Source organism: Sander vitreus, chromosome 12, assembly GCF_031162955.1.
Source record: "Sander vitreus isolate 19-12246 chromosome 12, sanVit1, whole genome shotgun sequence".
Classification (NCBI taxonomy): domain Eukaryota; kingdom Metazoa; phylum Chordata; class Actinopteri; order Perciformes; family Percidae; genus Sander; species Sander vitreus.
The window spans coordinates 23,624,550-23,650,831 of record NC_135866.1 but is presented as its reverse complement, the minus strand read 5'-3'; the positions used below and the strand labels follow the sequence as shown (position 1 = coordinate 23,650,831).

The following is a 26,282-nucleotide window of genomic DNA, read 5'->3' as shown; positions in this document are numbered from 1 at the left end:
TGTTACGTTTACAAGCCAGCCAATTGTCCACCACATATTTCAGAGTCAAAGCGACCGCAGGCTCACTGCACTGACAAATCAAATCACTGCAAAATCAGTAATTGCCTGCTTTTGCCACCGCAACAAATGGTGTGTGTGTGTGTGTGTGTGTGTGTGTGTGTGTGTGTGTGTGTGTGTGTGTGTGCGCGTGATGAGACAAATCTGGAGAATGATTGCCTCAGTAAAGAATATCCAGCTGATGTTCTTAGTAATCCTGCCATTAGCAGTAATGTTTTCAATTACCACCAAATTAAGTTTTAAAAAAAAATAAGTCATATCTTAAAAATGAATGAAATATGTCAGTACACGCTAGAGGCATACACACAAGCACACAGACGTGTAAGACCAGATATAACAGTGCACTTCATAACTCACTCCATCCTTTTTTTTCCTTCTTTCTCGATTGCAGTAAGAACACTTCACCCAAGGATGGAGCAGCCACTCCAGGAACCCCGAAGGTGAGCTGAACCTCAATTTCTCCACACGTAATATGACGTCTATATTTGGAATATTAGCATTAGTCATTCAGGCTGAAATCAAGTATGCCATACCAGCAAAAACATAGGTGAAAGATTTTAAATGAGTGAATACGAAATCAGACGTGTGCATAGTAAACCTAGTTAGATTCAACAACAATATGACACTTTATTCAATAATAGTTCTTTACTGTCTATCACAGCTGTTACTTTGATGCCTCTGTTCCTCTCTGCTGCACTAAGGGGAAATCTGCTGTACTGTAGGCCTCTGTCTAACATCTTACACACACACACACACACACACACACACACACACACATACACACACACAGAAGTACCAGTCTCCCGTGGTCCAACAGGCAGCAGAGCCAAGAGGCACTGTGCCGTGATAGTTCCAATTAGAGAGGCCAAGATGCAGACAGACAGAAAAGGAAGAAAAAGACAGATAACGTCAAATTGTGGGAAGACAGATTCATGATTCCATCAAGTAGGCCTTCCTTTAAAAGAAGACATCCCTCTGTCCTTCACGTGATGTATAGATAATAGATTTAATAGAAAATTCTAGCTCTCATTTCAGAGGACTTTGAATAAGCTGCGGGGGCTATGGGTGGACTTGATAGCTTGATAATATATTGGACTTAATAAAAATACAGGAAAAAGATGGTGAGATGGGTTTTTTTATGATGGGAATCAACTTGTTTCAAGAAATGAATCCACATGTCACTTCCAAACTGCCAGATTTTGAAAACTTATTTTGTGGAAATTCAAATAACCCTAAATCTTGTGATTGTTTTTTTTTTTTTTAATCTTCAGGTTCTGACAGACATTAAACGTTTGTTCATGCATGGCTTTCTCTTTCCTGCTGATTTTCTTTTTCCTACATTCTTACAGCTAACCAGTATAACATACACATACAAATAAATAACTTTCACTGATACAAAAACAGGTCCTTAAACGTAGATATCATGATATGGGGAGCTTTATAATACAGTTAACCATTCTTGTCTCTGGATTATCACTTACACTTCTTTCATGCCGGGAAGTACCACTAGAACATTTCAGCAAGTCTTAAGTAAAGTCTGGGAGAGAAGATTCAACGTAGCGACTTTATCCAACATGGCTGAAAACATGCAATTGAATAGTACCTATGTAGCTCGGCTCTGCATTACGTGTCAATGTTTCCTGAAAGTATCCCAAAAGCAATTAAGTGCTTTTGGGATACTATCATTTCCCTGTTTGTTTTAATTTCCAACTAAAGACCATGTAAAAGTCAGATGCCCTACTGCGGTAAAAGTAATGCCGACGTGCTCATGAATGTAACATAGAAGCTCTAAAATAATTTGGGGTAACCATTTTCATTCCGACACACCTTCAGGTGCTGACCCAGGCTTAGAGCGCAGCACTCACAGCGCTATGGGTGGGCTTGTACTTGAGAAAGGCAGACAGAGCAGGGGGTGAGCGCTGGCCTTCCTCTCTGGCCGTGACTGCGCATCTCACCGCTGATGTTTAGTATTCAGCGGCAGGCCATGGAGAATGGAGACGGCCAGTCTGAAGCACATGGGTCCTGTTGTTGTCGTCTCCTCCCCGGTATGCACCACCCACCACTGTTAGACAGAAGATTAACCCCCGAGCACCTCTTTACGGGGTGTTCGGCCCACTTTGTGTACTCCTCGCTAAACTAAGGTGATTGGGTTGGACTAAAAACGTGATATCTATAAGGGCCACACACTCTTTGACATACACACAGACACACACACGGACACACACATACACACACACACACACACACACACACGTGGGATACACCATGTCTCATGCATGTGAAAAGATTTAGACACGTTTCTCATCATTATGGATTTACATATACAAAATACAGATTAAAACATGTTGACATTTTTACAATGCGAATACACAAAACACACTTTACACCAGTCTTCACTGTCAAATATGGTTTTCTTCACCATGAAGTAAATCCAGTTACTCACCTGAATGTAGCTTTAAATGCAACCTTTTTGTAGCTGATCTTTTTGCATGTTGATTTAATTTGGTTGGTGTAAAAGACCCAAATTTCAATGGAAGATCTTCATTTATAATCTCTTCGTAGAATACTGTTAAATGTCATACTCTAATGATAAAACTTAAGCATATTCCCCGAATGCCCCCAGGTAAATGATTCCTGACCTCTTTAAACCTGGGTAAAAGAGAGAGAAAAAAGACCACACACACACACACACACACACACACACACACACACACACAGAGGCATAAAAGCATCATGCATAATGTCCAATTTACTGTGGCAGCACTGGAGGTTGGTCATTTCTCACATATTATTATTAGATTACTGCTGTCGAGCACTTAAGCCTCTGCTCTGCCCCTTTCCGCTTGATTAATAGGAGACGACTGTAAATACAAATATTTCATGGCTTGCCTTGTAAAAGAGAAAGCAGCACAACAGACACACGTGAAAATATAAGCACACACACACAGCTAGAGCTCTGTCAGGACTAAGCCTGGTAAAAAAAAGTGATATTGCTCCTCTTTTCTTCCCTTTTTCTCTTTCTTTCACATCATTATCTACTTGTGTCTTGTTTACTTGAGGAATTCCCTGGATTGTCTTTGTCCCAGAGTGGGTTAGAAGAGGATATAGTTTTAAATGTGTGTGTCTATTAGAGAGAAAGTGTGTGTGTGTGTGTGTGTGTGTGTGTGTGTGTGTGTGTGTGTGTGTGTGTGTGTGTGTGTGTGTGTGTGTGTGTGTGTGTGCGTGTGTGTGTACAAAGTGTTGTGAGACAGATTTATGGACAGGCAGTGTCCCGTAATGTCAGACAGTTACGCTCTTTCCTTTTTTTAGATGTTTACCGTTCCTCCTCCTCTTCTTCCTTCTTCCTCGCTTTTCAATCACTCGTTCTTCCCTTACTCCTCTTAACGTCCCATAAACATTAACTCTAATCAGTGGAAGGGACTTTATAGACAAAGTCAGGCAGGTTACAGTCATCATCAATGACGTGACGCTCTCAGCATCTGTGGCAATAACACTCTTGAATTTCTCCAAGGGTAAAGATTCTCTGTTCCTGTTTTTTTTCTTCTCTGTGGAAGAGATCTATTGCAATACAGAACTAAACAGGTACATGAACAGGAATGAATTACAAATGATTACAATAATACAGTACCAATACAATAATGAATGGCTACAACATGAACGCATGATTCACTCCCATAGTTGCTTTGCAGCATATTTTGATTTTAGAAAGTTCTGTTCGTTTTCAGCCAGAAAAGTGGATCAGCTGCTGGGTTTCCTCCGGCGTCCCTGTGTGATACAGGACGGTATATGTAAAGCACGTATCGATGTCTCCAAAGCAAGTAGTGTTATACACTGATATCAAACGAAATTCGCTGCTAATGGAGTTAAGTTAAAACTGTAGACATGCATGGAGTCCATTCAAGGCTAGTCAGAGAAATGTGGGACTGTTGTGCAAATAAGCAATGTAAAGTTAGCGTAGCAAACTAGCCGATTTTTAAAAACGTTTCAATTAAAAACATGGTTGCAAATATATACGTACAGGACTGTGTAGAGCACAAAACAAGACTGTCGTAATTTCTAAATCAATTCTTTAAGCCGAAAATACTCACCGGTTGATCTGGCCGCCATCGTTGCCAGTTGCGCAGTGTATTCTGGGTACCCCTTGGTTTCAAGTAAGCTCGCGACTTTGCTGGGTTTTAAGGGGTATCTATCCCTTCCCCTTAGCCCTACCCCTCGATCAAAACGAGAATTGGGACAGCCCTTACTCTCACGTGAACGCGCAAAACTAAGGGGAAGGGGTAAGGGGAAGGGGTAAGACAGAGAAATGAGATTCAGCCTTTTCTAACATTTTTAGAAATTATATTATTTTTCTTTTTTATATGAATTTATTTGATACACACAACAAAGTCAAACTGTCGACAGTAATTTGACATTTTGCTTTCATGTAAATTTTGTCAACTGACACTGACAATCCAACTGCTGCCAGTCATTACTTTTCTTAGTTTTCTTTTTCTTTTCATAAATGTACTACTACTACTTTCCATGCTCACACTTGAGCCAACACTTTCACTGACATCGTCTTTCAGTTTATACACTTGAAGTGGCACTTGTTTCTTTCAGGATGTTACACAGCACCAGCACTTTGACTGAAATTTTAACTCCTTCCACTGCTTGAACTTCAGCTAAATCTTCAACTCCTTTCAGCACTTAGATTTGAAGACACAATGAGTAGGGATTTCCTAAAAAGCAATCTATAGACTCAAACAAAAAGAATCCCTCTTATTTATCACGTATGACCTTCTAGAGTGTGTGTCTGTATCTACAGAGATCCTGCCCTCTGCCTGTATTTTCTTATTTGTCTGTGTTTTGGACGTTTCTGGGTGCCAACCTCTATAAAAACGAAGTGATCAGGGGCCAGATCGTAAGCACACATGCAAGAAGAAGCTACGAAAATAGCAAACACATGGCGGAAAAAAACGCAAATTTAGCGAAGCGAATAGCCAAACAGACAAATCTCGTTCCAAAACGAGATTGCATTCGGGGTTGGCGAGCACTGTAACCCTAATGCAATTTCAATATCTTTCATTATTTGTAGATTGCCACTTTAACTTCAACTTGAACTTTCAGCAGCCAGCACATGGAGGTTTATTCAGTTCTATTGTATGTTTCTTCATTCTATGTGTTCTTCAGAACAGTTTATCCTTTTCTAGTTGTTGCATTCAGTTTTACCAAGCCAAAGTGTAGGTGGCGACATGCAAGGGTGATAGCTCTCCAACAGTGTAATGGTATCTGTTTTTCCTTAGATCTGAATTTATTTTTGAAACAGCATTACTCGTGCCTTGTGCATGTTTATTGATTATTTCCATGCAGCAACTTGCGACGACAGGTTCTGCTGTAACAAGATCATCTGCATATAGAAGACATTTTATTTCTCTCTCTCTCTCTCTCTCTCTCTCTCTCTCTAGTCAATGCTGTTGTCGGTGCACATCAAACGTGAGGGAGAGTCTCCAGTGGTCTCGCCCCTGTCCTCTGAAGACGTCCACCACTCCGACAGATACCAGGTCACACTCACTCACACACACACACACACACACACACACACACACACACACACACACACACACACACACACACACACACACACTCACACTAACACACACAGACATACATACACACCATGGAAAGGAATGCACCTGTTGAAGCAAGTTTAATCCATTTTTAACACACGAAGCATCCTTTTTCACGTTTTTCTTCGATGCTGCGCGCGCACACACACACACACACGCACGCGCGCACGCACGCACGCACACACACACACACACACATACACACAGGGTTGAATAACAGTCACTTGGTCACATTAGTTTTTTAGATTTGTGAAATTCCATAATTCTGACTGATGTATAACAGTAAAGCAGAGGATTATGGTAGATTTTTGGCTTTTATGCCCTCTCAGCAGTTGACCAACAGGCCAATCTCCTTAAATCTCAGATGTCTTGAAAGCCGCCCTGACTGCTTTTATCTCTTAAATTCATCAAAGTTTGTTCGGGTAATTCTTCTGGCCATGATGTATCTCCGGGTTAAGTGGGTTTTCCCCCTTACACCATAAAATAAGAACTATTAAGTCCACACAGACGTTGCAGCCATACGTTCAGGATGACACAGCTCATAAAGACGTTATAGCGATAAAGTAGATTTTCTCATTAAGTGAAACTGCTGAAATCACCTTATATTATACATATGATTAAGTCAATGGTGACTCTTTTTACCACCCTGAAAATGAAGCATAATGGCAGACTTTGCCACCTTCTCTCGGCCTGTCACTCCATCTCAGTGCAATTTTTCTCTCTACCTCTTCCCTTCCTCTAAAAAGCTGACCTATTCGCAACCATACACTCACTGTATCATAATGATACGGTAGTAGCGGCCACGCGGAGGCAAGTGGGCCTATAACTTAAGTGGCGGCAAGGAGGGGAGGGGAGAGAGGGAAGGAGTGAGGAGACGGATGGAGGGCTAGAACAGAAGGAGAAAGCCTGACTGCTTGTCGGCTCTTACTGATGGACGGTCGACTGTTAGAGGACTGAACCGCTGCCTACTCACTGTTGCCGTGTCAAAGAGAGGGCATCCATAACTGCGACTGGGGATGCTTTAGTCAGCATATAGCTAAAGACATACGGGCCTCTGGGTGTGAATCCCAGTAGACCTGAGATGCCCATTCTGCAAGAGACGGAAGTGATCTGACCTCACTTAATTTATTTCTCAAAGCTGTACTTTTAAGACCATTATTCTTAATGATACAGGGAATTTACCCCAGGCATCCTGAACTACCCAAGACCCCAAATGTTCCACATTCACTTAGATAAATGTAAAATTGTACTGTACATCACAGTTGCCATTGGTGGAAAGTAACTGACTACATGTAATAAAATACTGTGCTTTTACTGTAGACTTTTGAGGTGCTGTTACACACTTACATACTACTTTATACTTATATTCCACTACTTTCAGCGCAATGTACTTTGCTAATTTTACATTAAAAAAACACATGATAAGCTTAAAAAATACAATGCATTATTAAAGATGAAACCAGTGGTTCTCAAGCTTTGTGTTTTTTAACCCTTACAAAAAAAGGGCTGTCTTGTTGGGTTCCTCGTGACACGGGGTGCCCCCCCCCCCCCAAAAAAAAAATAAAAAAAATAAAAAAAAAAAAAAAAAAGATTACAGAAAAGTCCAAAATATGAAAATTAATTTGTGTAGCAAAAACGTTCTTGTAGCTTTCTCATACATTTCATCCAACCCCCCAGATTTATTTTGGTACCCTGTTAACATAATGAGTATTGTATACTTTTTGGGTTTTGTTACATTTGCTCCCATTCTAGAATAGAAGTATATGGAGAAATTATAAGAACAAATACAAATCAGAAATAAGTAAACATATGTACAGTCTACTAACTATATATGAAAAAATAGAAATAAGAAATAAATATGTAAAAAGATGTGTGTTATACTACAACACATAGCAACAATATACATGGACAAATAGAGATAAGATATATATAAACATATGTACAGTCTACTAACTATATATGGAAAAATAGAAATAAGAAATATGTAAACATATGCATACTACAACAGTGTCAGTAATACCAGTGCTGAAAAATTGGAACTATTGTGCAGTATAAATATGCAGTATTAATGCCATGCAGAGTATGGTACAGTTGAATTGTTATTTCTGTATTAGCACAGTTAAAAGAAGTAAATTATATGAGTACTTCTTCCACCATTGACAGTTGCATACTAGGTTTGATATTTGACTGGCTATAAAACTGTAAATAATCTGCTGCACACACAGAAAAAAAGCTAAATAGCTGAAGAAACCACCAGAAACCAAAACATTACACTTTAAAAGTAAAACGTAGAGAATGTTAACAAACACTAAATTGTCAAGCTTAGTAACATCTTTTTTGACATTACTTTATTCTTCTTTGTATTTGATAAACAGTAGTAGTTGGAGGAACAGTAGGCCTACAATAGTTGTGCATCTAGTAGCCAAACCCTTTAATGAAAAGGAGATCGTTTAATGAAACCCGTTGCCGCTCCCTAGCGGTCGAGATCTGGAACAACACGTGACGTTTCCCCACTTCCGTCCCCAGCGCGTCACATGATCAAAACAAGCCAACATGGCGTAGGACATGAGCAGTATCTGCAGATACGAGCGCCACTTTCAATCCTTTTCCATCCGTATTAAATTATAGACACAAGCTTTACTTTGCAGTGATGTTCAGTATCTGGAAACACAGCCAGGTAGTTTGCTGCAGTGAGTTTTGGCGGCTGTAGAATGAGCTATGAGTGAACCCTGACAGTCATGGAGGATGTGGAAAACAATAGAGATGTAGGTTTGTTTACAGTGCCCCAGTCTCAGCATCCAAAGCAATCCCATTCTGAAAAGTTATGTTTGTACTTGTAAACATGTTATATTGTTTGTTTATTATCTAATGTACAATTCCTCTCTCTTCTTTTCCTCTCTGCTTGCAGACATTTTTACGAGTTCGAGCAAACAGGCAAACAAGATTGAATGGTATGTACATACAACGTTTCATCTCCTAAATGACACTTAATATTGCTTATTAATATACGTTATATGGCTCCAACGACTTGATTCGATTTAAAAATTGTTATTAAGAGTTTATTACTGTGCTCTGGCCTGTTTTTGGTCATGGGCTTTCTGGAAACATTGTATAGATTTACCTTAATGTCAGTAAAACAAGCATACATCTTTTCCATGTAGCAATACAACTTCCAGAAGTTGAATATAACTCAATACAGGAATGAATGATGTGAAAATAAATAACCATTACCACAAAATACATTATAATATCACTGGTGTTCAAGGCACAGGAGACAAAATAGTGTGACTATATGATGGTGATTTATTACCTAAAGTTTAGTCCTTTCTGAAAGGTGTGTGTTTTGATTTAATGGAACATATTTTACCACTGCATATTTGCTCTGCTGTCAGGTGATGTTTATCTCTGATTCCTCATTAGTGATGTCATGTCCTACTGAAGTTGTTTTGTGTTAATCAGTCTGAAGAAGAGCAGTGCTCCCGAAACGTCAACCAGTCAGTAACTAATATATAGCACTGGGGCCTTTCATTGTACTTTTAGTGTGGATTGATTTTTTTTTTTTTTTTTTTTTTTTTTGCTTATGCCTGGTTCAGCACCTGATCCATTTTTTTTATAGTAGGCCTATGTTTTGCTGTCAAAAGCATCTTATCGAATGGGTTCGAAAGTTCATCTTAACTCTTAGTAGCCCCAGTTTGTACCTTTTTTATGTATTACATTCGAGTCACAAAGCTAAGAATCCGGTTTTCTGAAGTATAATAATAATGATAATTTTATGAAAATATAATAATCAGGCAACCCGAAGAACCCACAAGGTTGTTAAACAACACTTATTGCTGTTATGAAGGTATTTAGAGACATGGCGAAAGATTTGGTGTCAAAGCGAAAAGCCAACACTCCTTTTTTTGGTAATATTTTGGATTTAAACCCAATGCTAAAAGGGAACCTATGATAAAAATTAATGAGGCAATCTGTAAACTTTGAAGGTGCCAGCATCTGGAGGCAACATTTGTCTAGAGTGGCCGCGATCAGCTCCGGGGGCCATGTTGCAGCCGGAACGCGGCACAGCTGCGCCCGTCTCTGCAGCAAAAGCTTGACCAGAGAGGCCAGAGATCAAAGTAAGCGCTCTACAGATATTGAGCGTCATTGACGAATATCTTTTTTCTTGTAAAATGTCCGATACACACACAGGTGTTGTCACGAGTTAGTTAAAAGGCGGGAGAGTTTCCTCACTGTGGAATCCCTAATGGGCAACATTGTGGCGTCACGCACGTGGCGATGCGACCGATGGGCCTGTTTCACAGAAGGCATTTTGACATGTCACAGTAGGAAATGACAGGTTTTGAAAATAAAACCGATAGCTGAGTTCCATTCTGGCTCACTGCCATGGCTTACTGGGACGCTTGAATAGAATGCAGCCATCATTCATGTTTGTACTAAAATGGGTTGCAAGACAAGAAGAGTCCTGTGCATTCATGAGCCTGGGTCCATAATAATACATTTCTAACATGGTCTTCAGGTTGAACAGAGATCCGAATCTCTTAACACGGTTAAATACTCTATGGTGTTTAACACAAATGTCAGTTGACAGTGTTTTGCCATGCTACTAAATAAAATGGTCACGTTTTTTTCATTCAGCCCTGTCAACTTTTAACGAAACTACTCGTCCTTTTTTGATGAAGGGATACTGAAGCAGTGTAAACCAAGATATGCTGATGTAATCAATGTATTTGTAGCTGTAACACTTACACTCTTACCACATTTGGTTGTTATCTTGCAAGATTGTAGTGTTTCCAGTTTTGAGGCAACACACGGGATAACTCAGCATTTATCAGAGCCGACAAGAGACTTAGTTTAAACTTTGCCTTCCATTACTTTCTCTCTGCCCTCACCTGGAACCAGGAATCATTCTCATGTGGGGTATAACAGCTGGGGGGGGGGGGGGGGGACCTAATTAGCAGCCCTTTCCCTTCTCTATTTAACAACGCTCCCCTCGATTAGCGTCATGGGAGAATTGGTGAGGAGGAGGAGGCTGTTTCTCTCTTTAACCCTCCCTGCCTCACTTTCTCCATCTTCTTCCCCTGCAGTCATGGCGTATTGCCTTAAGTCCACCTCCTCCTTTCCCTCCATCTCTTGCCACGGTCCCTCTTGGCCTCCTCTGCTTTCCCAGCCAGCTAAAAATTAATGTCCCTGCGCGCCATTTGCAGTTAAGAAAAAACGACAGAGACTCGGGGCGCAATGACGGCTGTTCTGCTCTGTTAAATTTCTAATTAAGTGTGTGTGTGTGGGGGGGGGGGGCTGTGACAGAAGGGCAAGGGAGGAAAGGCAGGAGAAACCGACGCAGAGGACTGGCGTGGATGTAGAGTGAAGAAAGGGGCTTGAGACAGCCTTCTCTCATGCTTCTAGGCTTGTAAATAATTGAGATTAGTGGGTCGCTATATTACATTGCATATGATCCAATCAAGGAAAATTCATCTGACATGAATTCCCCTCAGGCCTCTTTTTAGATTCTCTCCTGTGCCTCGAAACCAGTGATATTATCGTCCAATGAAACATGCTTAAAAACTCAAATGATGATAACCATTTAATACTAGATTGACATTAAAAATGTCTCTCCCTGTCTCTGTCTTTCTCTCTTGCCTATCATTTCCAGCACGTATAGGGAAGATGAAGAGGAGGAAGCCTGAGGAGGGGGGCCAGGTATGTCCGCTGTGCAGCGCCCCATTGGCTGGGAGCGAGGAGGAGATGAGTAGACATGTGGAACAATGCCTGATCCAGGTAGTACAATCCTGGCCCTGAACCAGTCGGACAGACTGTCAACCTTTCTCTTCCTGTAGATGCTGACCAGTCACCTCTTTACTTCCTGTAGATGCTGTCCAGTCACTTATATACATTAGTGCAGATACCAACCAATAGCAACTGTAGCTTCTCTAGATAGCAACTTCCTTTACATGGCAGTACTGCATGCACATCATATGGGAATTACTGTCTAAAAGACCATTAAAAAAAAAAAAAAAACACTGACATTGAAGTATTCACATATCCGTGATTCAATTTTGCCACTGCAAAGCTGACATAAACATTATTTTGAAGTAGGAGGCTGTGGTTTCTCCCATATGACATGGCTGCAGCTTATCCATTGGCATGCAGCTCCTGTATGAGCGTAACAGTTACATCTTTAGTATCCGTAGATGAGGGCCAATTTGGCTTTGCTTGCTGTAGATGTAGCCCCAACAGAAAGATATTTCCAGTCACCTCCTCTCTCTGTGTTGTAGCTGTCAAACCAATGACAGCCTCTCGTGTCAGAGTTGGTCACCAATCCTTCTTTCCTTTAGATGCTAAACACTTCCATTCTATCCTAAAGTAGACAACAGACAAAAATCATCACCACTGCTCCTGTAACCCACCTTACTGACTGCTGACTGTTACACTAGCTATAGAAACACTAATACCTCTTTCCCACTAGCACGCTTTAGGCTTTCCAGAGTTGTACCATTCTATGTGAGCTGTGTTTTTATTACATATTCATCAGTGCAGATACTGTACTGAGCTTGCAACCGGCGCCAGAGCTCTGTTCCCCTTTTGTAATTAGTGATCAAGTGGACTGAAGATTCTCTGTTTGATCTGATCTCCTCTTTGCCGTTTATCCAAACTAAAGCTAGACATCGTTGGGCTTGTCACTTCCTGCTGCAGCTTCACCGTAAAAGATGAAAATGAAACAATCAAAAGGTCTTTGGCCACTTAAGTGATTACGTCGCAGTGAAAATGTCTAGAACGATTTAATTCTAAAGCAGATGGTGCAAGTTAAGTTACGTTAGACACAAAAAAAATTTTTTACTTTTGGCTAAATAAAAACAAACAAAACTTAATTTTGGACATTTTTCTGTTAAGATGAATCAATTTGAAACTTTTCCATGGTGGAATAGACTTCACTTTAGCAACAACAAGCACAGCTAAACAAAGCGGTTGAGAAAACTGAGTCTACGTTCTGTTAGAAACTTATTAAATGTAGGAACAGAAAGATATAACACAGCATAGAGTCTCCTGAGTTACACACAAACTTGATGCACAACAGAAGACAATAGTCGGAGCCTCCAGGGAGGTAGTTGGTCATTTAGTGCAGCGTTTAGTGCAGTGTGTGCAAACCTTTAAACTCTGAACACATGATTTAGATTAGCAGTCTCGTTTCTGGTCTCAGCTGTGTCCTATAGACATTTACCAACAATACAAACAATACAGGTACTTATCACAGCTGGTCATGGTATGGTACAGATAAAGCGTGCTACGGCGATCCGGCCTATCTTCCACCACACTATATTTAACACCGTAAAACTGTGTACTTACAGCTGTCGAAATTTGCAAGAAAGAAATACCTCAACCCTTTGCTCTGATTAACACGTGTCCCTGTGTGTGTGTGTCAGCGTGAGGGTGCGTTAGGCGATGATGACTCTGCAGACATGGATGGAGAAAATGGGCGGAGCTTTGAGGAGTACGAGTGGGCGGGGCAGAAGAGGATCAGAGCTACAGCTTTGCTGGAGGGAGGCTTCAGAGGTACACACACACACACACACACACACACACACACACACACACACACACACACTGACATCCCTGGCCGTGTCTAGGGTTGGGTACCGTTTGAATTTTTACGATTCCAATGCCAAACCGGTACTTTTAAAACGATTCTGATTCCTAAACCGATTCTTGAAAAACTGAAGAATGACATCAAAGAAGGGCTCTTTCATGGAGTTTTTTTATTTTTTTTTATTGAAAATTATTTAAATTTAACAATATATTAACGTTTTAAAGTACTTAAATATATAACAAGTAAACCTAAGTCACCTAACACATAACTACAATAATTCAACAAATAACAGTTACACTATTAACAAGTAACAACAAAATAAATGTTGAGTTGGTATGCCAACCAGCTTCAAACTTTAGCAGTTCTTTTGCAGAAAAATGACCATATTTGCCTTCTCTGGCAGAATATGACACCTCTCCTGACTTATGGCTTGTCCTGCACAGGAGAAAACTCTCTCAGATGGTGTCCAAGAGGCCTGTACACACAGGGAGGAGTTTGAAAGGGCAAATTTGGGGAGGCTGTCCCGCTCCCCCACCACCAGGCTACAGGGTCTTGTCCTGAACGACAGACTAGCAGAGCAAGTGTAACATGTTTACTAGCGATCACGTGCATTGAAAGGTTAATATTAGAGATGTTCCGATACCAGTATCAGTATCGGCTCCGATACTGCCTAAAACGCTGGTATCGGTATCGGGAAATACTGGAGTTTATGCACTGATCAGATACCACGTAATAAAGACCTAAAGAAAATCTACGTTAAAGTAGTTTATTTACGTTCTTTTTCCATTATAACTGACTGTCAAACTGCAGAATAAAAGAACGTTCTGTGGCATTCATGTTTCACAAAGAGTTTAACCTGAGCCAGACCGACAACAAAGATAGAAATAATATGACATCCATACAGGGATAGTAGTATACAATTCTTAAAACATAATAAAATATATGACACACTGGTATCGGATCAGTACTCTGTATCGGCCGATACGCAAGTTCAGGTATCGGAATCGGTATCGGGAAGCAAAAAATGGTATCGGACCATCTCTAGTTAATATGCCTTTACGTCCGTTTTGTTGAGCCCAGAGGGAAAATATGGCATTTTAAAAGTAGCCTACATTTACGGTAGCTAGCTAGTAGACTACAGAGAAAGTGTGATATTTTTACGTCCGTTTCAGAGCGTGTACAAAAAGCCGTCTATGAGCAGTGATTGTAGAGTGCATGTCGGAGAATAGCGCGGACACTCGCGAGCGGGCACGTGCGTCACTCGGCAGAAAAGGGAGAAAGAAAAAAGAGTCTTCCGTTGTCCGGAGCGACAGAGGGAAAATATTTCAGTCGGAACCGAAATTTGCGTTCTAATCCGGTCCGAATACTACCGTTATAGTGGAACCGGGTTTCGGTACCCAACCCTAGCCGTGTCCAGTCACACCCCAGTTAGCTGTATGTAGACACCTGTTTGTTCACGCCTTCCTTTTTCTCTGTCTGTCTGTCTCCTCCTTTCTTTCTCTGGTCATCCATCATTCCCTCTGTCCAGTGTGAGCAGTGTTTGTTCTGTGGGAGCTGAATGTGACCACGGAGCTGTAATGGTACCAGTGGTCTGGTGGCAGTGTAGGTTTGCCCTGGGTCAGCCCAGCCCAGCCCAGCTTGGCTCAGCCTGGCTCAGCCCTACACAATCCTCCTAGCAAGGGGAAGGAAAACACATTTAGCTGGGCAATTGACCCGCTGGTCACCACTGTGTGTGTGTGTGTGTGTGTGTGTGTGTGTGTGTGTGTGTGTGTGTGTGTGTGTGTGTGTGTGTGTGCCCAGAAATGCAATTATAGAACTGGATGGGAGAGCTGGCCACTGGGGAGCATGGCTGCTCTGTGACACAACACACCTATAGTGGTAGCTCTCTGTCATCGTCTGTTTTTGGTCCTTCTCAGATTTTTCAAACTTGTATTGTTATTATGTTTTCACTACTTTCACTATTTTTCTTTAGCTTAGCCTATTTAGATTTTTTTCTATAAAGGGGTGTCTGGACAAATATTACAGCAACAATGTAATGTAATGCTTCTGTCATCACACCTTGCAAATGTTAAATGTAAACTTAGTTTAGCTGATTTCATCCAATAAATCTGTTTTTGCTAATTTAACCATTTTAGTCAGATTTACGCAAGATCTGAGCTAACTCAATAGACATAAAATGGCATTCCAAGGTTCACAAAGTTTGGTTTTATTTAGCGAGATTGTAACAACATTTGGGACATCTATGCTATGATTCAGCTTCTAGACCACTCAAAGGAGGAGGAGCTATTTAGATTTCATAATGTATGCAAATAGGGCTGCGGCTAATGATTTGCTTAATCATCTATTAATGTCTTGATTACTTTTTTGATTCATTGTTTAGTCTATAATATGTCAGTCACAAGATCCTAGAGTCCAAAGTGACAAATAACTTGTTTTGTCTGACCAACAGTCCAAAAGACTTTCAAATGACAGTTACACTATATGGCTCTGCTTCCGAATAGAGCTGCAGCCAACAAGTGTTTCATTAAACATTCATCTACAGGTCATTGTCTAGATTCATCAGTTGTTTATTTTATAAAATGTTCAAAACCGTGAAACAATGCAATTCACAATTTTTTTTTAGAGCCTGCAATGTCTACTATTTGCTTGTTTTGTTCGACCAAAAGTCCAAAACCCGAAGATATTCAATGTACTGTCATATATCACAAAGAAAAGCAGCAAATCTGCTCATGTGAGAGGCTGAAACCAGAGAATATTTGGCATATTTGCTAGAAAAGTAACAGAAAACAATTATCAATTTAATACTTCTTTTGAAATCCTAAAGAACACTTCCTCAGTAGAAACGTAACACGCTCGGCTCAGTGCTAGAAGAACCTTTCCTCTAAGCCTCAGAGTGCCTCTAACCCAAACATACGTTTTATCTCTGTTTAGCTAATTGTTTGAATATGTGCAGTTTGATGTTTTAAACTGCACTGTGCTCCCACAGTGGGCTCCCATCGTGGCACTCAGGTGTTTGTGTGTAAAACGTGGTGACAAAGAAAGTAAAGGCAAGCCATCAAGATGTGCACACATGGTGGTAAAGAGTAGTTGTCATCTAAGAGGCTCTTTTAAACTCTCTAGGCTCTACCTCGGCTTTCATCTGTCCCTCTTCCTGGTCGCCTCCTTCTCTCCCTGTTCGATCCGTTGTTGAACACACACATGCTGAGCCTCACCTGCCTCCCTCCTTCCCTCTCTGTAAGCCAGAGTGAGAGGAGACAAGACAGATCAATGTTGAAATCTCAACCTAAACCTCGCCAAAGAACAGCTCGTGGGGCGGGAGGTGGCTTTCCCCACCCGTCCATCCATCTCCCCCATGCTCCTTCCATCCGCCCATCTCTCTTTCACGGCGTTAAACGAGCAGACACAGGACCCTTCTGCCTTGCTCTAATAGGGCACCTTGTGATGTGACACAGATAACTGAGGTGGCCTGGGGAGAGCGACTTGAAACGCACGCACGCACACACACACTCGGCAGAAGGCTCAGAAGGTGGATTTTGTCTTGAAAGCTCCTCAGTGGTTCTAACACTCGCCACTGAGTCCAGCAGGCTCTCGAGAGCCAGCGGCGGGCTAGACGGATATAGAGATGTTGCAGGGGGTCTCCTCAGCTGGCTGGATAAAGAGAAGGCCTATCCCTCTGTGAAGTGCCACCATCCTTCCCTCCCTTTGAGAGCGCAAGGAAGAAAGGCAGAGGGAACAAGGCCCTTTAAAGGGGGAGGGAGGGAGGGAGGGAGGAAAAAATCGAACAAGATCAGTTTATGATTCAACTCTGTGTGAGGGAAGACTTCCCTGTGTCTCGCACCGGCTTAGCCAGGTTGAAAGGACCCACAGCACAGACCGAGAGCTTTCTTTATCTGTCTGCTGGACTGTCTGTCACACCCCAGATGACAGACCCTGTCCAAGTCTCGGTTGAATGAGCTGAAAAGCAACTGGCTTTTACTTTTAACTTTGCAGGATATACTAAAAAGTCTATATTTAAGGGAAAAATTGGTTTATTACAACTAAGTTTTCATGCCTTATGACAGGGTCGTTGTACTTTTTTTTTTTAATACTAATAGCAACATGAGACCTGAGTTTTGATACTGATTTCCAAACAATGCTTTTTTTTATATATATTTTACTTAAAGATATTTAAATGCTTTGTACAAAACCATTATTTTCATTTAACAGAAGTAGCCTAATTACTCAATTGTTAAATGTTGTCTTAAAAATAAGCAGCACATAAACTTACACCTAGAGTAGTCTAATCTAGTCTAATCTAAATCTAGTCTAAAATGTAGATTTAAATCAGGAACTATCCAGTCAAACAATAAGTCAGCAAACCTGACCAGACGTTCAGAGAGATCTGCGAACATGGCATTGTTTGAGTAGTCATTTGAAAAGTTTGTTAGAATACTTGTATAAAGTGTCTACAGGAAGTTCCCAGAGCCCAGTGTGAGATATTCAAATGTAGTTATTTTTGTCCAATAACATTCCAAAACCCCCCAAAAATATAAAGTTTAAAACTATATGAAACAGCAGCCCAAAAAACAAAGCCTTACATTGGAGAGCTGGACTCAGCAAATATCTGCCATTCTTGTATAATTTATGACTATTACTCGATTATCAAAATCTCAGCTGTTGACGCTGTAAGTACAGTGTTATTACCAAAAGCAATGATGGCGAATGATGAATTAGATTTTAATATAACACATTCTATTAAGTTCAGTTTGTTCCTCCTATATCATGTTCCTATTTGTTTCTTTAGTGTTTACTCCTGCTGTTTTAGTGGCATTACCAAGCTTTGGAACACAATAGTGGATCTGTTTGTTTAGCCGCAGACAGATGGAAAGGCAGACAGGGAGGCAGGCAGACTGATCCTGAGGTTTGATATCAGCCTGTCCTGAGAGACAGAGGAGGAGAAGAGGGGGATTATTGCAGGTTGAGATGGCCCAGAGGGATTGAGAAGAGGAGAAATCTGTGCTTTGTAAATGGACTTCAAAGATGGCCGTCTCATGTCTTTGTGTCTGTGTCCCTTTCCCCGTCTCTCTCTCTCTCTCTCTCTCTCTCTCTCTCTTTCTCTCTCTCTCTCTGACCTGTAAATGGCAGAAAGATAGTGCGATGGCCTTTGACTCCCCTCCTCTCTGCTTCTTAGAGGGTCCCGATAATTGCTATGGTAACGCGATGTTGCCGAGGTCGGTCGATTGGTTGATCCAGGTTGTCAGTCAGTCTGATGAGTCCTTTGATCCTGCCTGCCTCTTCAGATCTGTACTTGTAGTGTTGTTGTGGTGACATGTATGTAGATTGAGTGTCTCGGGTGTTGCTGCCATGAAGCATGTAACTCGGAGGATAAAATGTGTAGTTAGTATGTTAAGAGTCAACGATATTCAAGAGATGGTTATGATAATGAGACAGACCAGGGTGGCCCTGTAGGAGTCGGTTTGTGTGTGTATTGATCATGCCTGTAGAGCAGAAAAGAGGGGAAATTGTGGACTGGTACATGAGAGGGAGAACAAGTGATACGTGAGTAGAGAGATCAAGGGTGGTGGAAGAGAAGTTAAAAAAAAGCCAACTGTCAACAGAAGAGAAAATGAGTGGAAAGGGGATACGTGGGAGAAATGTGAAAGAATAAAGGTAAGAAAGAAGGAGTGATGACACAAAAAAAAGGGGGGGAAAGAAGGTGAGGAAAGGAGGAATGGCTGGGAAGAGAGGTAAAGAAAAAAAAAAAGGGGGGGGGGGCGTTGGTGCATAATGTGAGTGAAAGGCAGTTAGAGTGGGGCTGACCTTTCCCTGGCCAGATTAGATTGGCCTGCCAAGACTGCTTAGAGGGACAGATAGAAGCACTGGGAACACACACAACAGGCCACACATATGTTCACACTTAAAACACTGAAGACATGTACAGTGTGTATGTGCACAAATAGGCCACGCATCAATAAGAAAATACAGCATCACGTCCATCTTTAAGGGTGTCATTTAAAATGTCTGGGATGCTATTTTGTATTGTCAGTGTTTTAGACACTTACTGATAGCCCTGTATGGAACCTGTATATTTAAATATTGTTGTTGTGAATCATTTGGGCTAGAGGTCTTCACAGATTCACTTAGTTCTTAAGCTGGGTTGATGGTCAATGCAATGACTGTTGCTTTTGTTTTCTCAATTATTGTATGCAGAAGGCAGAAAGATCACTGAGGACGATTGGTCCCACCTCATGTATCAACTTAAATATGGACTCTAGGTATGACTCTGTATCTCACTTGTCACCACAGTGTTGTAGGTGACAGACAGGTCTGGAATGCAATGTGTGTAAACTAGACAGTTAACAAGGTATTTGATGGTGGATGAGGAAAAAAAACACTGAGCTTTCTACAAAATCAGCAAACTAAGTTGCAAGGAGAAAGTCTGCCAGTGAAAATAGGAATAACAGTCCAACCGTTTCACCATGTCAGACTGTATAATGTAACATGTGCTCTGTTCACCTTCTGCCATGCCCTGAAAAACTGTAGCCGAGCAGAGTCAGCAGGCTGCTAGATGTACGCTACGTGGCCATTGTTCCCATATGTTCCCCTCTGCCACTGAGACCAAATAAAAGTTAAAAGGTGCTTTTTATTTGATCACTAAAAACCATGGGCCTGTTGTAAAACGGCTTGGCATTGGTGGCGCGTTTAATCACAGCGGCTTCCAGTCGTTCCGTGCTCACATTCGCTCTCCTCACTCCTCATTTTTTAGAGTAAGAATGAAATGAATTACACAGTTAAGACGGAGGTGAAGCAGCAGCAAATCCCAGAAGATCCTCGGAGCCCTAGCGGCTGGTCTGCACTTTGACAAGGACGCCACAGTGCAGTGAGACACTGTACATGGATTTCTCTGCAACGTCATCACTGCTTGCGCACGCAACCGGGGGGCAGAAAGAAGTTGTTTCGTTTAGCTAGTAGTAGTAGCAGCATAGCGTAAGTCAAAATGCCAAGGCGTTGTTGCGTGGTTAAATGTACAAACAGAGCCAGTGATGGGTGCCTGATGTTTAACATACCTAGGGGGAAGCATGCTTTTGCCAAAAACCGGCGGAGGTTATGGCTTCAAGCCATAAGAAGGGCAGATTGAGGTCATATGCAAGAATCAGGCTCCCATTGTATCAATCAGAAAAGTTGCAGCTTGTTCAGTTGTTCAGCTAAGTGATATCTACCTGTCAGGGCTGTAGTACTCCGGACCATAGACAGTTAGGTCCAGACTCTAGATAAGTTTAGACTGCTAGCTAAAGCTACGCCGATGTTTTGCTAACGTTAGCGCAACAGCGTTAGCCTAGCCTGCTAGGTAAATATTACGACTGCCTTCGGAGTTTCTTATATCTGCGTCCACGTTGTCAACATAAGACCTGTGGCGTTGGTGCTCCTTTTGTACCATAATTTTATTGAATGAAATATTAAGCTTCGCTCCTACGAGATGGGTGGGTTTTTATTACGTTACACACAAAGCTAACTGGCTATAGTTAGCCTGTACGTATGCTAGCGGACATTAGCTAACGTTGCAGAGACAGTGGCAGTAGGGTTTCGGCGAGCTAACCACGTCAGTGTTGTCGCCCTCTCGCCCACAATCAACCTCTGCTGCTAAAAACAGTCAACCTGCAGTGATGTTTAGAAATGGAGACACGCATATCGTACCTTTTCCCGGAAATCCTGGCCATTATTTTAAGGCATAAACCAACCATAGGGGTACACTCAGGGGTAACCCTGCTGCTAACATTGGCTGTTACATTAGCCTAAAATGACAATTATAGCCATACATGTATATCACAGTAACACCTCAAAATTAAAGACAGACAAACAGATCCAACTAAAATCACGTTTTATTGAGTCAGCAGTTATATACAAATAATAAGGAAAGCTTCAGTACTTAAGGTTGTTGCAGTAGCGGACCAGCTCACCAATCTGGCTTTCTGCCCCTGGTATGCGCACGCACCCTGTAATGTTTGTAAACAGGAAACCTGTGTATAGTGCACTGAGACCAACTGTTATAGGAAGTCAAGTATCGAGACTTGCACACACACTGGGACAAGGGGGTTCAATAAGATAGCTGTCAACTCTGTTGAGCTTGTATCTGGTCCCACACAAACGCGCACACACACACACACACACACACACACACACACAGACAGTCATGTTACATACACACAGAGAACACTAGTCCAGCTGAGAGCTTGTAGAAATTGGGATAGGTGTAAATAAGATGGCTGTCAGGCCTGTCACAGGCAGACACACACAGACGCATTCAGAGTCACATCTCAAGTGAAACACAAGTGTGCGCGCGCACACACACACACAAAACACACCTAGCTAGCTCCAAATAGTAAGTAACATACACACCTGAACACTCCTGCACACACCTTACCTACCATTGCATGGTAGATGGATGCGGTGTAAGTGACAGGTAGACAGACACTTGCACGCACACACACACACTCACCTTCAAGGGGTTGAAGATACAGTGTCTAAGTGACAGAGGGACAGACAGTCTCAAACAAACACTGAAGTGACGCCTCTAAGTGACGGACACACACACACAGCCTGCTCTGTGGCTAAGTGGAGCTGAAGGAAGCAGTCAGGCAGCGGTAAGGGTTTGTCTGGGCGTTCATCACTGGGTTTATAGAAGTGCCACTCTCACACACACACTCTCCCTCTCTTTCTCTCAAAGATTGATGGGTGAGGTGTCCGTCTTCATCAGTTCACCCCATGTCTAAACGCTGTCTCTTTCTTCACCCTCGTCTCTCTGACCAAATTTTTCTCATGTCTACCTCCATTTGCAGAATTCATAATTGGTCAGGAAAAAGTAAAGTTTAAACTGAGCTAAATTTAAGATCTTCGGGTTTGTCTAAAAAACGGTTAATAGGGTTCTTAAAGAGGCTTTCTGATTTCTCGCTATGCAGGGTTATTTAAAAAAATTAACAATTATTTTTACTTATATTGCTGGCCCATTTAACATTAGACACTGATGTAGATACTGGTTTTTACTATGATATTTAGGTGAGGCAGAAGTGAAAAGTAAAGCAAACAAAAGACACAATTCGTATATTGTTCAAGGGGTGATAGAATGATTATATAGGGTATTTCACACTGTTCCTTAAGGTCTTCTAATAGGGTATGTAACATTGGTTGGGCTGAAAATTGCCCGAATGCTATTTTATGAGGCCCTTAACTACCCTGTGAATATGGCTCTATTTGGAACAAGAGCTTTTCTTCCAAATATGGTATGCTCATGAATATTTAGATGAGCTGCGCGCTGATTGGTTTGAGCGAACCACATAGAAACACATTGGAGACAAGACAGCAGGTCTCATATTTCAGACACTGCAAAGGTATACATTGTTTGTCGGGCTATTTCGTTATTAAATTCACTTCTGAGACTTTTTTAAGCGAGAAATCAACTATATAAAGCTCAAATATGGGCCGTTTTACGAAAATTGATGGCTAATTGCTAGAGATGCACCGATTACAATTTTCTAGGCCGATTCCGATTTTCTTTTAGTTAGGCCAGCCGATACCGATTTTAGCCGATTCCGATTTCATTTTTTCTAACCACTTTACAGCACACACAAATATTTATTTTCTATCTTTTCTTTAATAGAACATTTTGCACAGAACATAGAAAAAAATTTTGAACAGATAATGGATCACTATAAAATAGAACTATATAAATTACTCCTGGTGTGGGAAATTCACACACATCTAAAGTGCAATGTTAGAACCATTTCCTTCTTTTCACATCCAATATCCAACTAAAAAAATGTGATTTTGGTTTTTGGTGTCGTCCCTCCACGCCCTACTTTTTCCTTGCAGGTGTTGCATATTGCAAACTTGTTATCTTCTGCACACACGCTGAAGAATTTCCAAACAGCTGACATGTTGCAGGTTAATTCACGAGGTTCCCTACATACGGGTATGCGCGACACACGGCGGAAAAGTTGAGAGAAAGGAAAAAGAGACTGTGCTGTCGCGTCCGTGTGTGCGTGCGTCCTTGAAAACTGTAACACGTCTAACTTATGTTGTCAGTTAATTGTAGCATTGCCCGGCATGAAATTGGCATATGTCAGACTGACCTGCCGGTCATGGCCGAGCACGTGAAAACCGACCAATTCCTGTCACCGGCCGGTCTATCGATGCATCTCTACTAATTGCAAATTTAGTAAGACGTGTCGGACTTTAGGAGCTCCACACAGTCTGACGAGAAAGCGGCAACCTCCATACCCAGTGAAAGTCGCCGTTTCTCGGTTACTGGACGACCGGGACTCGGGGCTCCGCGGAACTCCGGAGCTGCAAGCTAGGCTATGTGTCCCATTTAATCTTATGAAAAGATCGTTGCTACACTTTCGGCATAACTTTCGTATATTTACAGTTTGAATTTCGTCACGCCACTTACATAACATGTACCCCAAGGTCTTATAAAGCTAACTATGGCCGATTTCAATTTAATGCATTTTTGTGAACATTAGGGATTTCGTTAGCTGCTACTGTCCCTTCAATCCTATGAATCGCGGCTAGCTGCAGGCCCTGGAGCTCCATCAGGGCCTCTGCATTTTGTAGTCCAGTAACCCAAAAACGGTGACTTTGCGCAGGTATGGAGCGCCGCATGCTTCCCTTCGTGACGGAGATCCAGCTAGCTCACAGCGAGTTTATGAAGTAGGACACACAGGGCGGCGAGGCAGCACCAGCCGCTGTCACGTATCTCTAAAAAAAAGTGAATTTAGTAATTCAATAGCGGACCTCTGGAGATCTGCATGACCTAGCTAGATTCAGAAGACTAAGCTGACCTCAGGTCAGTAGTGTAGCCTATGCAAATGTTGGGGCGTGACAAAGACTAGGATTTGGGATGCTTATGTCAGCTTCCAGCTTTGTTGAGATTCGCCCGTTTTTAGCGGCAGTTTCAAAATGTGAGATTTGCAGAGGATAGGGGTATCAATGGGATTTTGAGCTTCTATGTATGTCCTATTTACCCACCGAACTGTCGTTATTCAACTATGACAAGGTAAAATCAGTTTTGCATTCTATCACCCCTTTCAGTTTCGCTGAAATATGGGACCTGCAGCTGTGATGTATTCATTTTTTCACGTTGTATTAGCTCACTTGTGGTGTCAGTTTTAGCACCAAACCTCACCACGCTGTGTTTTGGAAAATTCTAAGTGTTGAGGCCAAGGGTTGCGGTTTTATGTGAAAATAATTCCAATGTAGGCTTCAAATATCACTGATGTCCTCTGATGATCACAAGAGCATCTTTTTAAAAATGGAATGAATGTAACTGTTACGCTTTACATATAATGCCTAGGGTTCTTTTGTTCCTACTTTAGTGACAAAGTAAATAAAAGTCATGCTGACAATTATCGTCTTTTCACAGGAACAGGTTTTGCAACGTGTAGCATTAAGGAGAGCGCGGCAGACAGCGACGCTGACCTAGACGTGGACGGGGACGACACCTTGGAGTACGGCAAGGCCCAGTACACCGAAGCCGATATCATCCCCTGCTCTGGAGCCGGAGAGGACCAAGGAGAGGCCAGGGAGAGGGAGGCGCTACGGGGAGCCGTGCTCAAGTATGAAGCCTTAACTGCTGCGCTGTCAAACTAGCAGAATACTATCTTAACTAAACGGACAAAATGAAATGCACCATTGATGCTCCTTTCATACCAACATTTGTGTCTCTGTGTTGCAGCGGTGGGATGCCTTCTAACAGAATAACGCCTGAATTCTCCAAATGGGCCAGCGACGGTAAGTAGGGCCACAGAATGTATTTTCCAAAATGTATCTATAAGATTTTAGTATTGCACGTCTCGCACAAAGAGATCATTTGCCAAGAATGTTGTATATTCATTGCACTATATCCTCATTTTGGCTCATGTTTTTTTTTTTTTTTTTAAATGTAGCAGTGAGGTGTGTGTGAATGCTTATTGCAGCTAGAAGAGTCACCATCAAGTGTTAACCCCGCCACCCGTTTGTTTGTTTACAGAGATGCCTTCGACGAGCAACGGAGAAAGCAGCAAGACAGACCCCGGCACTCCTTCATCCTCCACCTCTTCCTCCTGCGCACCACGCACCTGTAAAAACAGCGAGATCGAAAAGTAGGTCACACAAATGTGTGGACACACTCTCATGGCGATTCTATGACTTTGTGATGAGTTTTTGTACTTGTGGGAGAGTTGACTTGTAGATGGTCATAAATGATGCATTTTGTATGGATTCAGTTTTTTGCCGTGTGTGTGTGCGTGCGTGTGACAGGGAGGGTCTCCAGGTATTGATTTTTTACTGCAGTTGTGTTCTGTCAGAGCACAGAGCTCCCTTCAAATCATTAATAGGGACATAGACACAAGCTGATACGAGGCCCACGCGTGTTTCAAAACAGCAGTGTGAAAACATGCAAATGTTTGTTCACACTGGAGAACACACACACGCCTTCAACCACACCGTTCATACACTGAGACGTGATGACACGGTAAACAGCTGTTTTCTCATAGTTTTCAAGTAACACTTTAAGATTGGCAGACAGTGACACTGAACACCAAACGTGGCGTAAATACAGGTGGCACTCAGATTTCAGACCTTGTTTCGTGTTAATGTTTTGTTATTGTTTGATTATATCGTGACTCTCAGTTGGATTTGGGGAGTAGACTCAGTTGGACATGGGGAAAACATGGCAATGGCAAAAACAATTACACAAAACAATAGGAAAAAGATTCTTATTCTTATTAACTGTAAATATTGAATTTGGGGACATCATTACTGATTGATCATTTATCAATATGAACCATAGATCAACTTTCCAATAAAAAATGGAAGCGCTATTAACACAGCCAACTAGAAGTATAAAATTGTGTTAGAGTAGAACATCCTCGTGGCATCACATACCAAACGCTAGTAATTCAATAAGACTCTGTATGTTTACCAGTAAAGCAGGAATCAGGGCTGTACCTGAATCAAAATTCCAAGTCGACTCTGAGTCGCCAATTTTTTACCATGAAATAAAAAGTGTTATTAAAATCCTT

The 26,282-nt window shown here is 41.7% G+C and overlaps 1 protein-coding gene across 18 annotated transcripts in view; it reads left to right on the top strand.

The window, feature by feature from the left end:
- Positions 1-26,282, top strand: part of rnf220a (ring finger protein 220a) — a 173,841-nt gene that overhangs the window by 129,967 nt on the left and 17,592 nt on the right. For 8 of the 18 annotated variants that reach the window (XM_078264761.1, XM_078264763.1, XM_078264762.1 and 5 more), the window contains 9 exons: positions 449-497; positions 5,502-5,597; positions 8,572-8,614; positions 9,647-9,778; positions 11,314-11,438; positions 13,082-13,211; positions 24,644-24,836; positions 24,956-25,011; positions 25,250-25,361. In XM_078264761.1, coding sequence (XP_078120887.1) covers positions 449-497; positions 5,502-5,597; positions 8,572-8,614; positions 9,647-9,778; positions 11,314-11,438; positions 13,082-13,211; positions 24,644-24,836; positions 24,956-25,011; positions 25,250-25,361 — 936 coding nt within the window. Of the gene's footprint in view, positions 1-448; positions 498-5,501; positions 5,598-8,181; positions 8,429-8,571; positions 8,615-9,646; positions 9,779-11,313; positions 11,439-13,081; positions 13,212-24,643; positions 24,837-24,955; positions 25,012-25,249; positions 25,362-26,282 lie in introns of those variants that run through there. The other 10 variants (XM_078264766.1, XM_078264775.1, XM_078264777.1 and 7 more) reach the window with 5 other exon arrangements.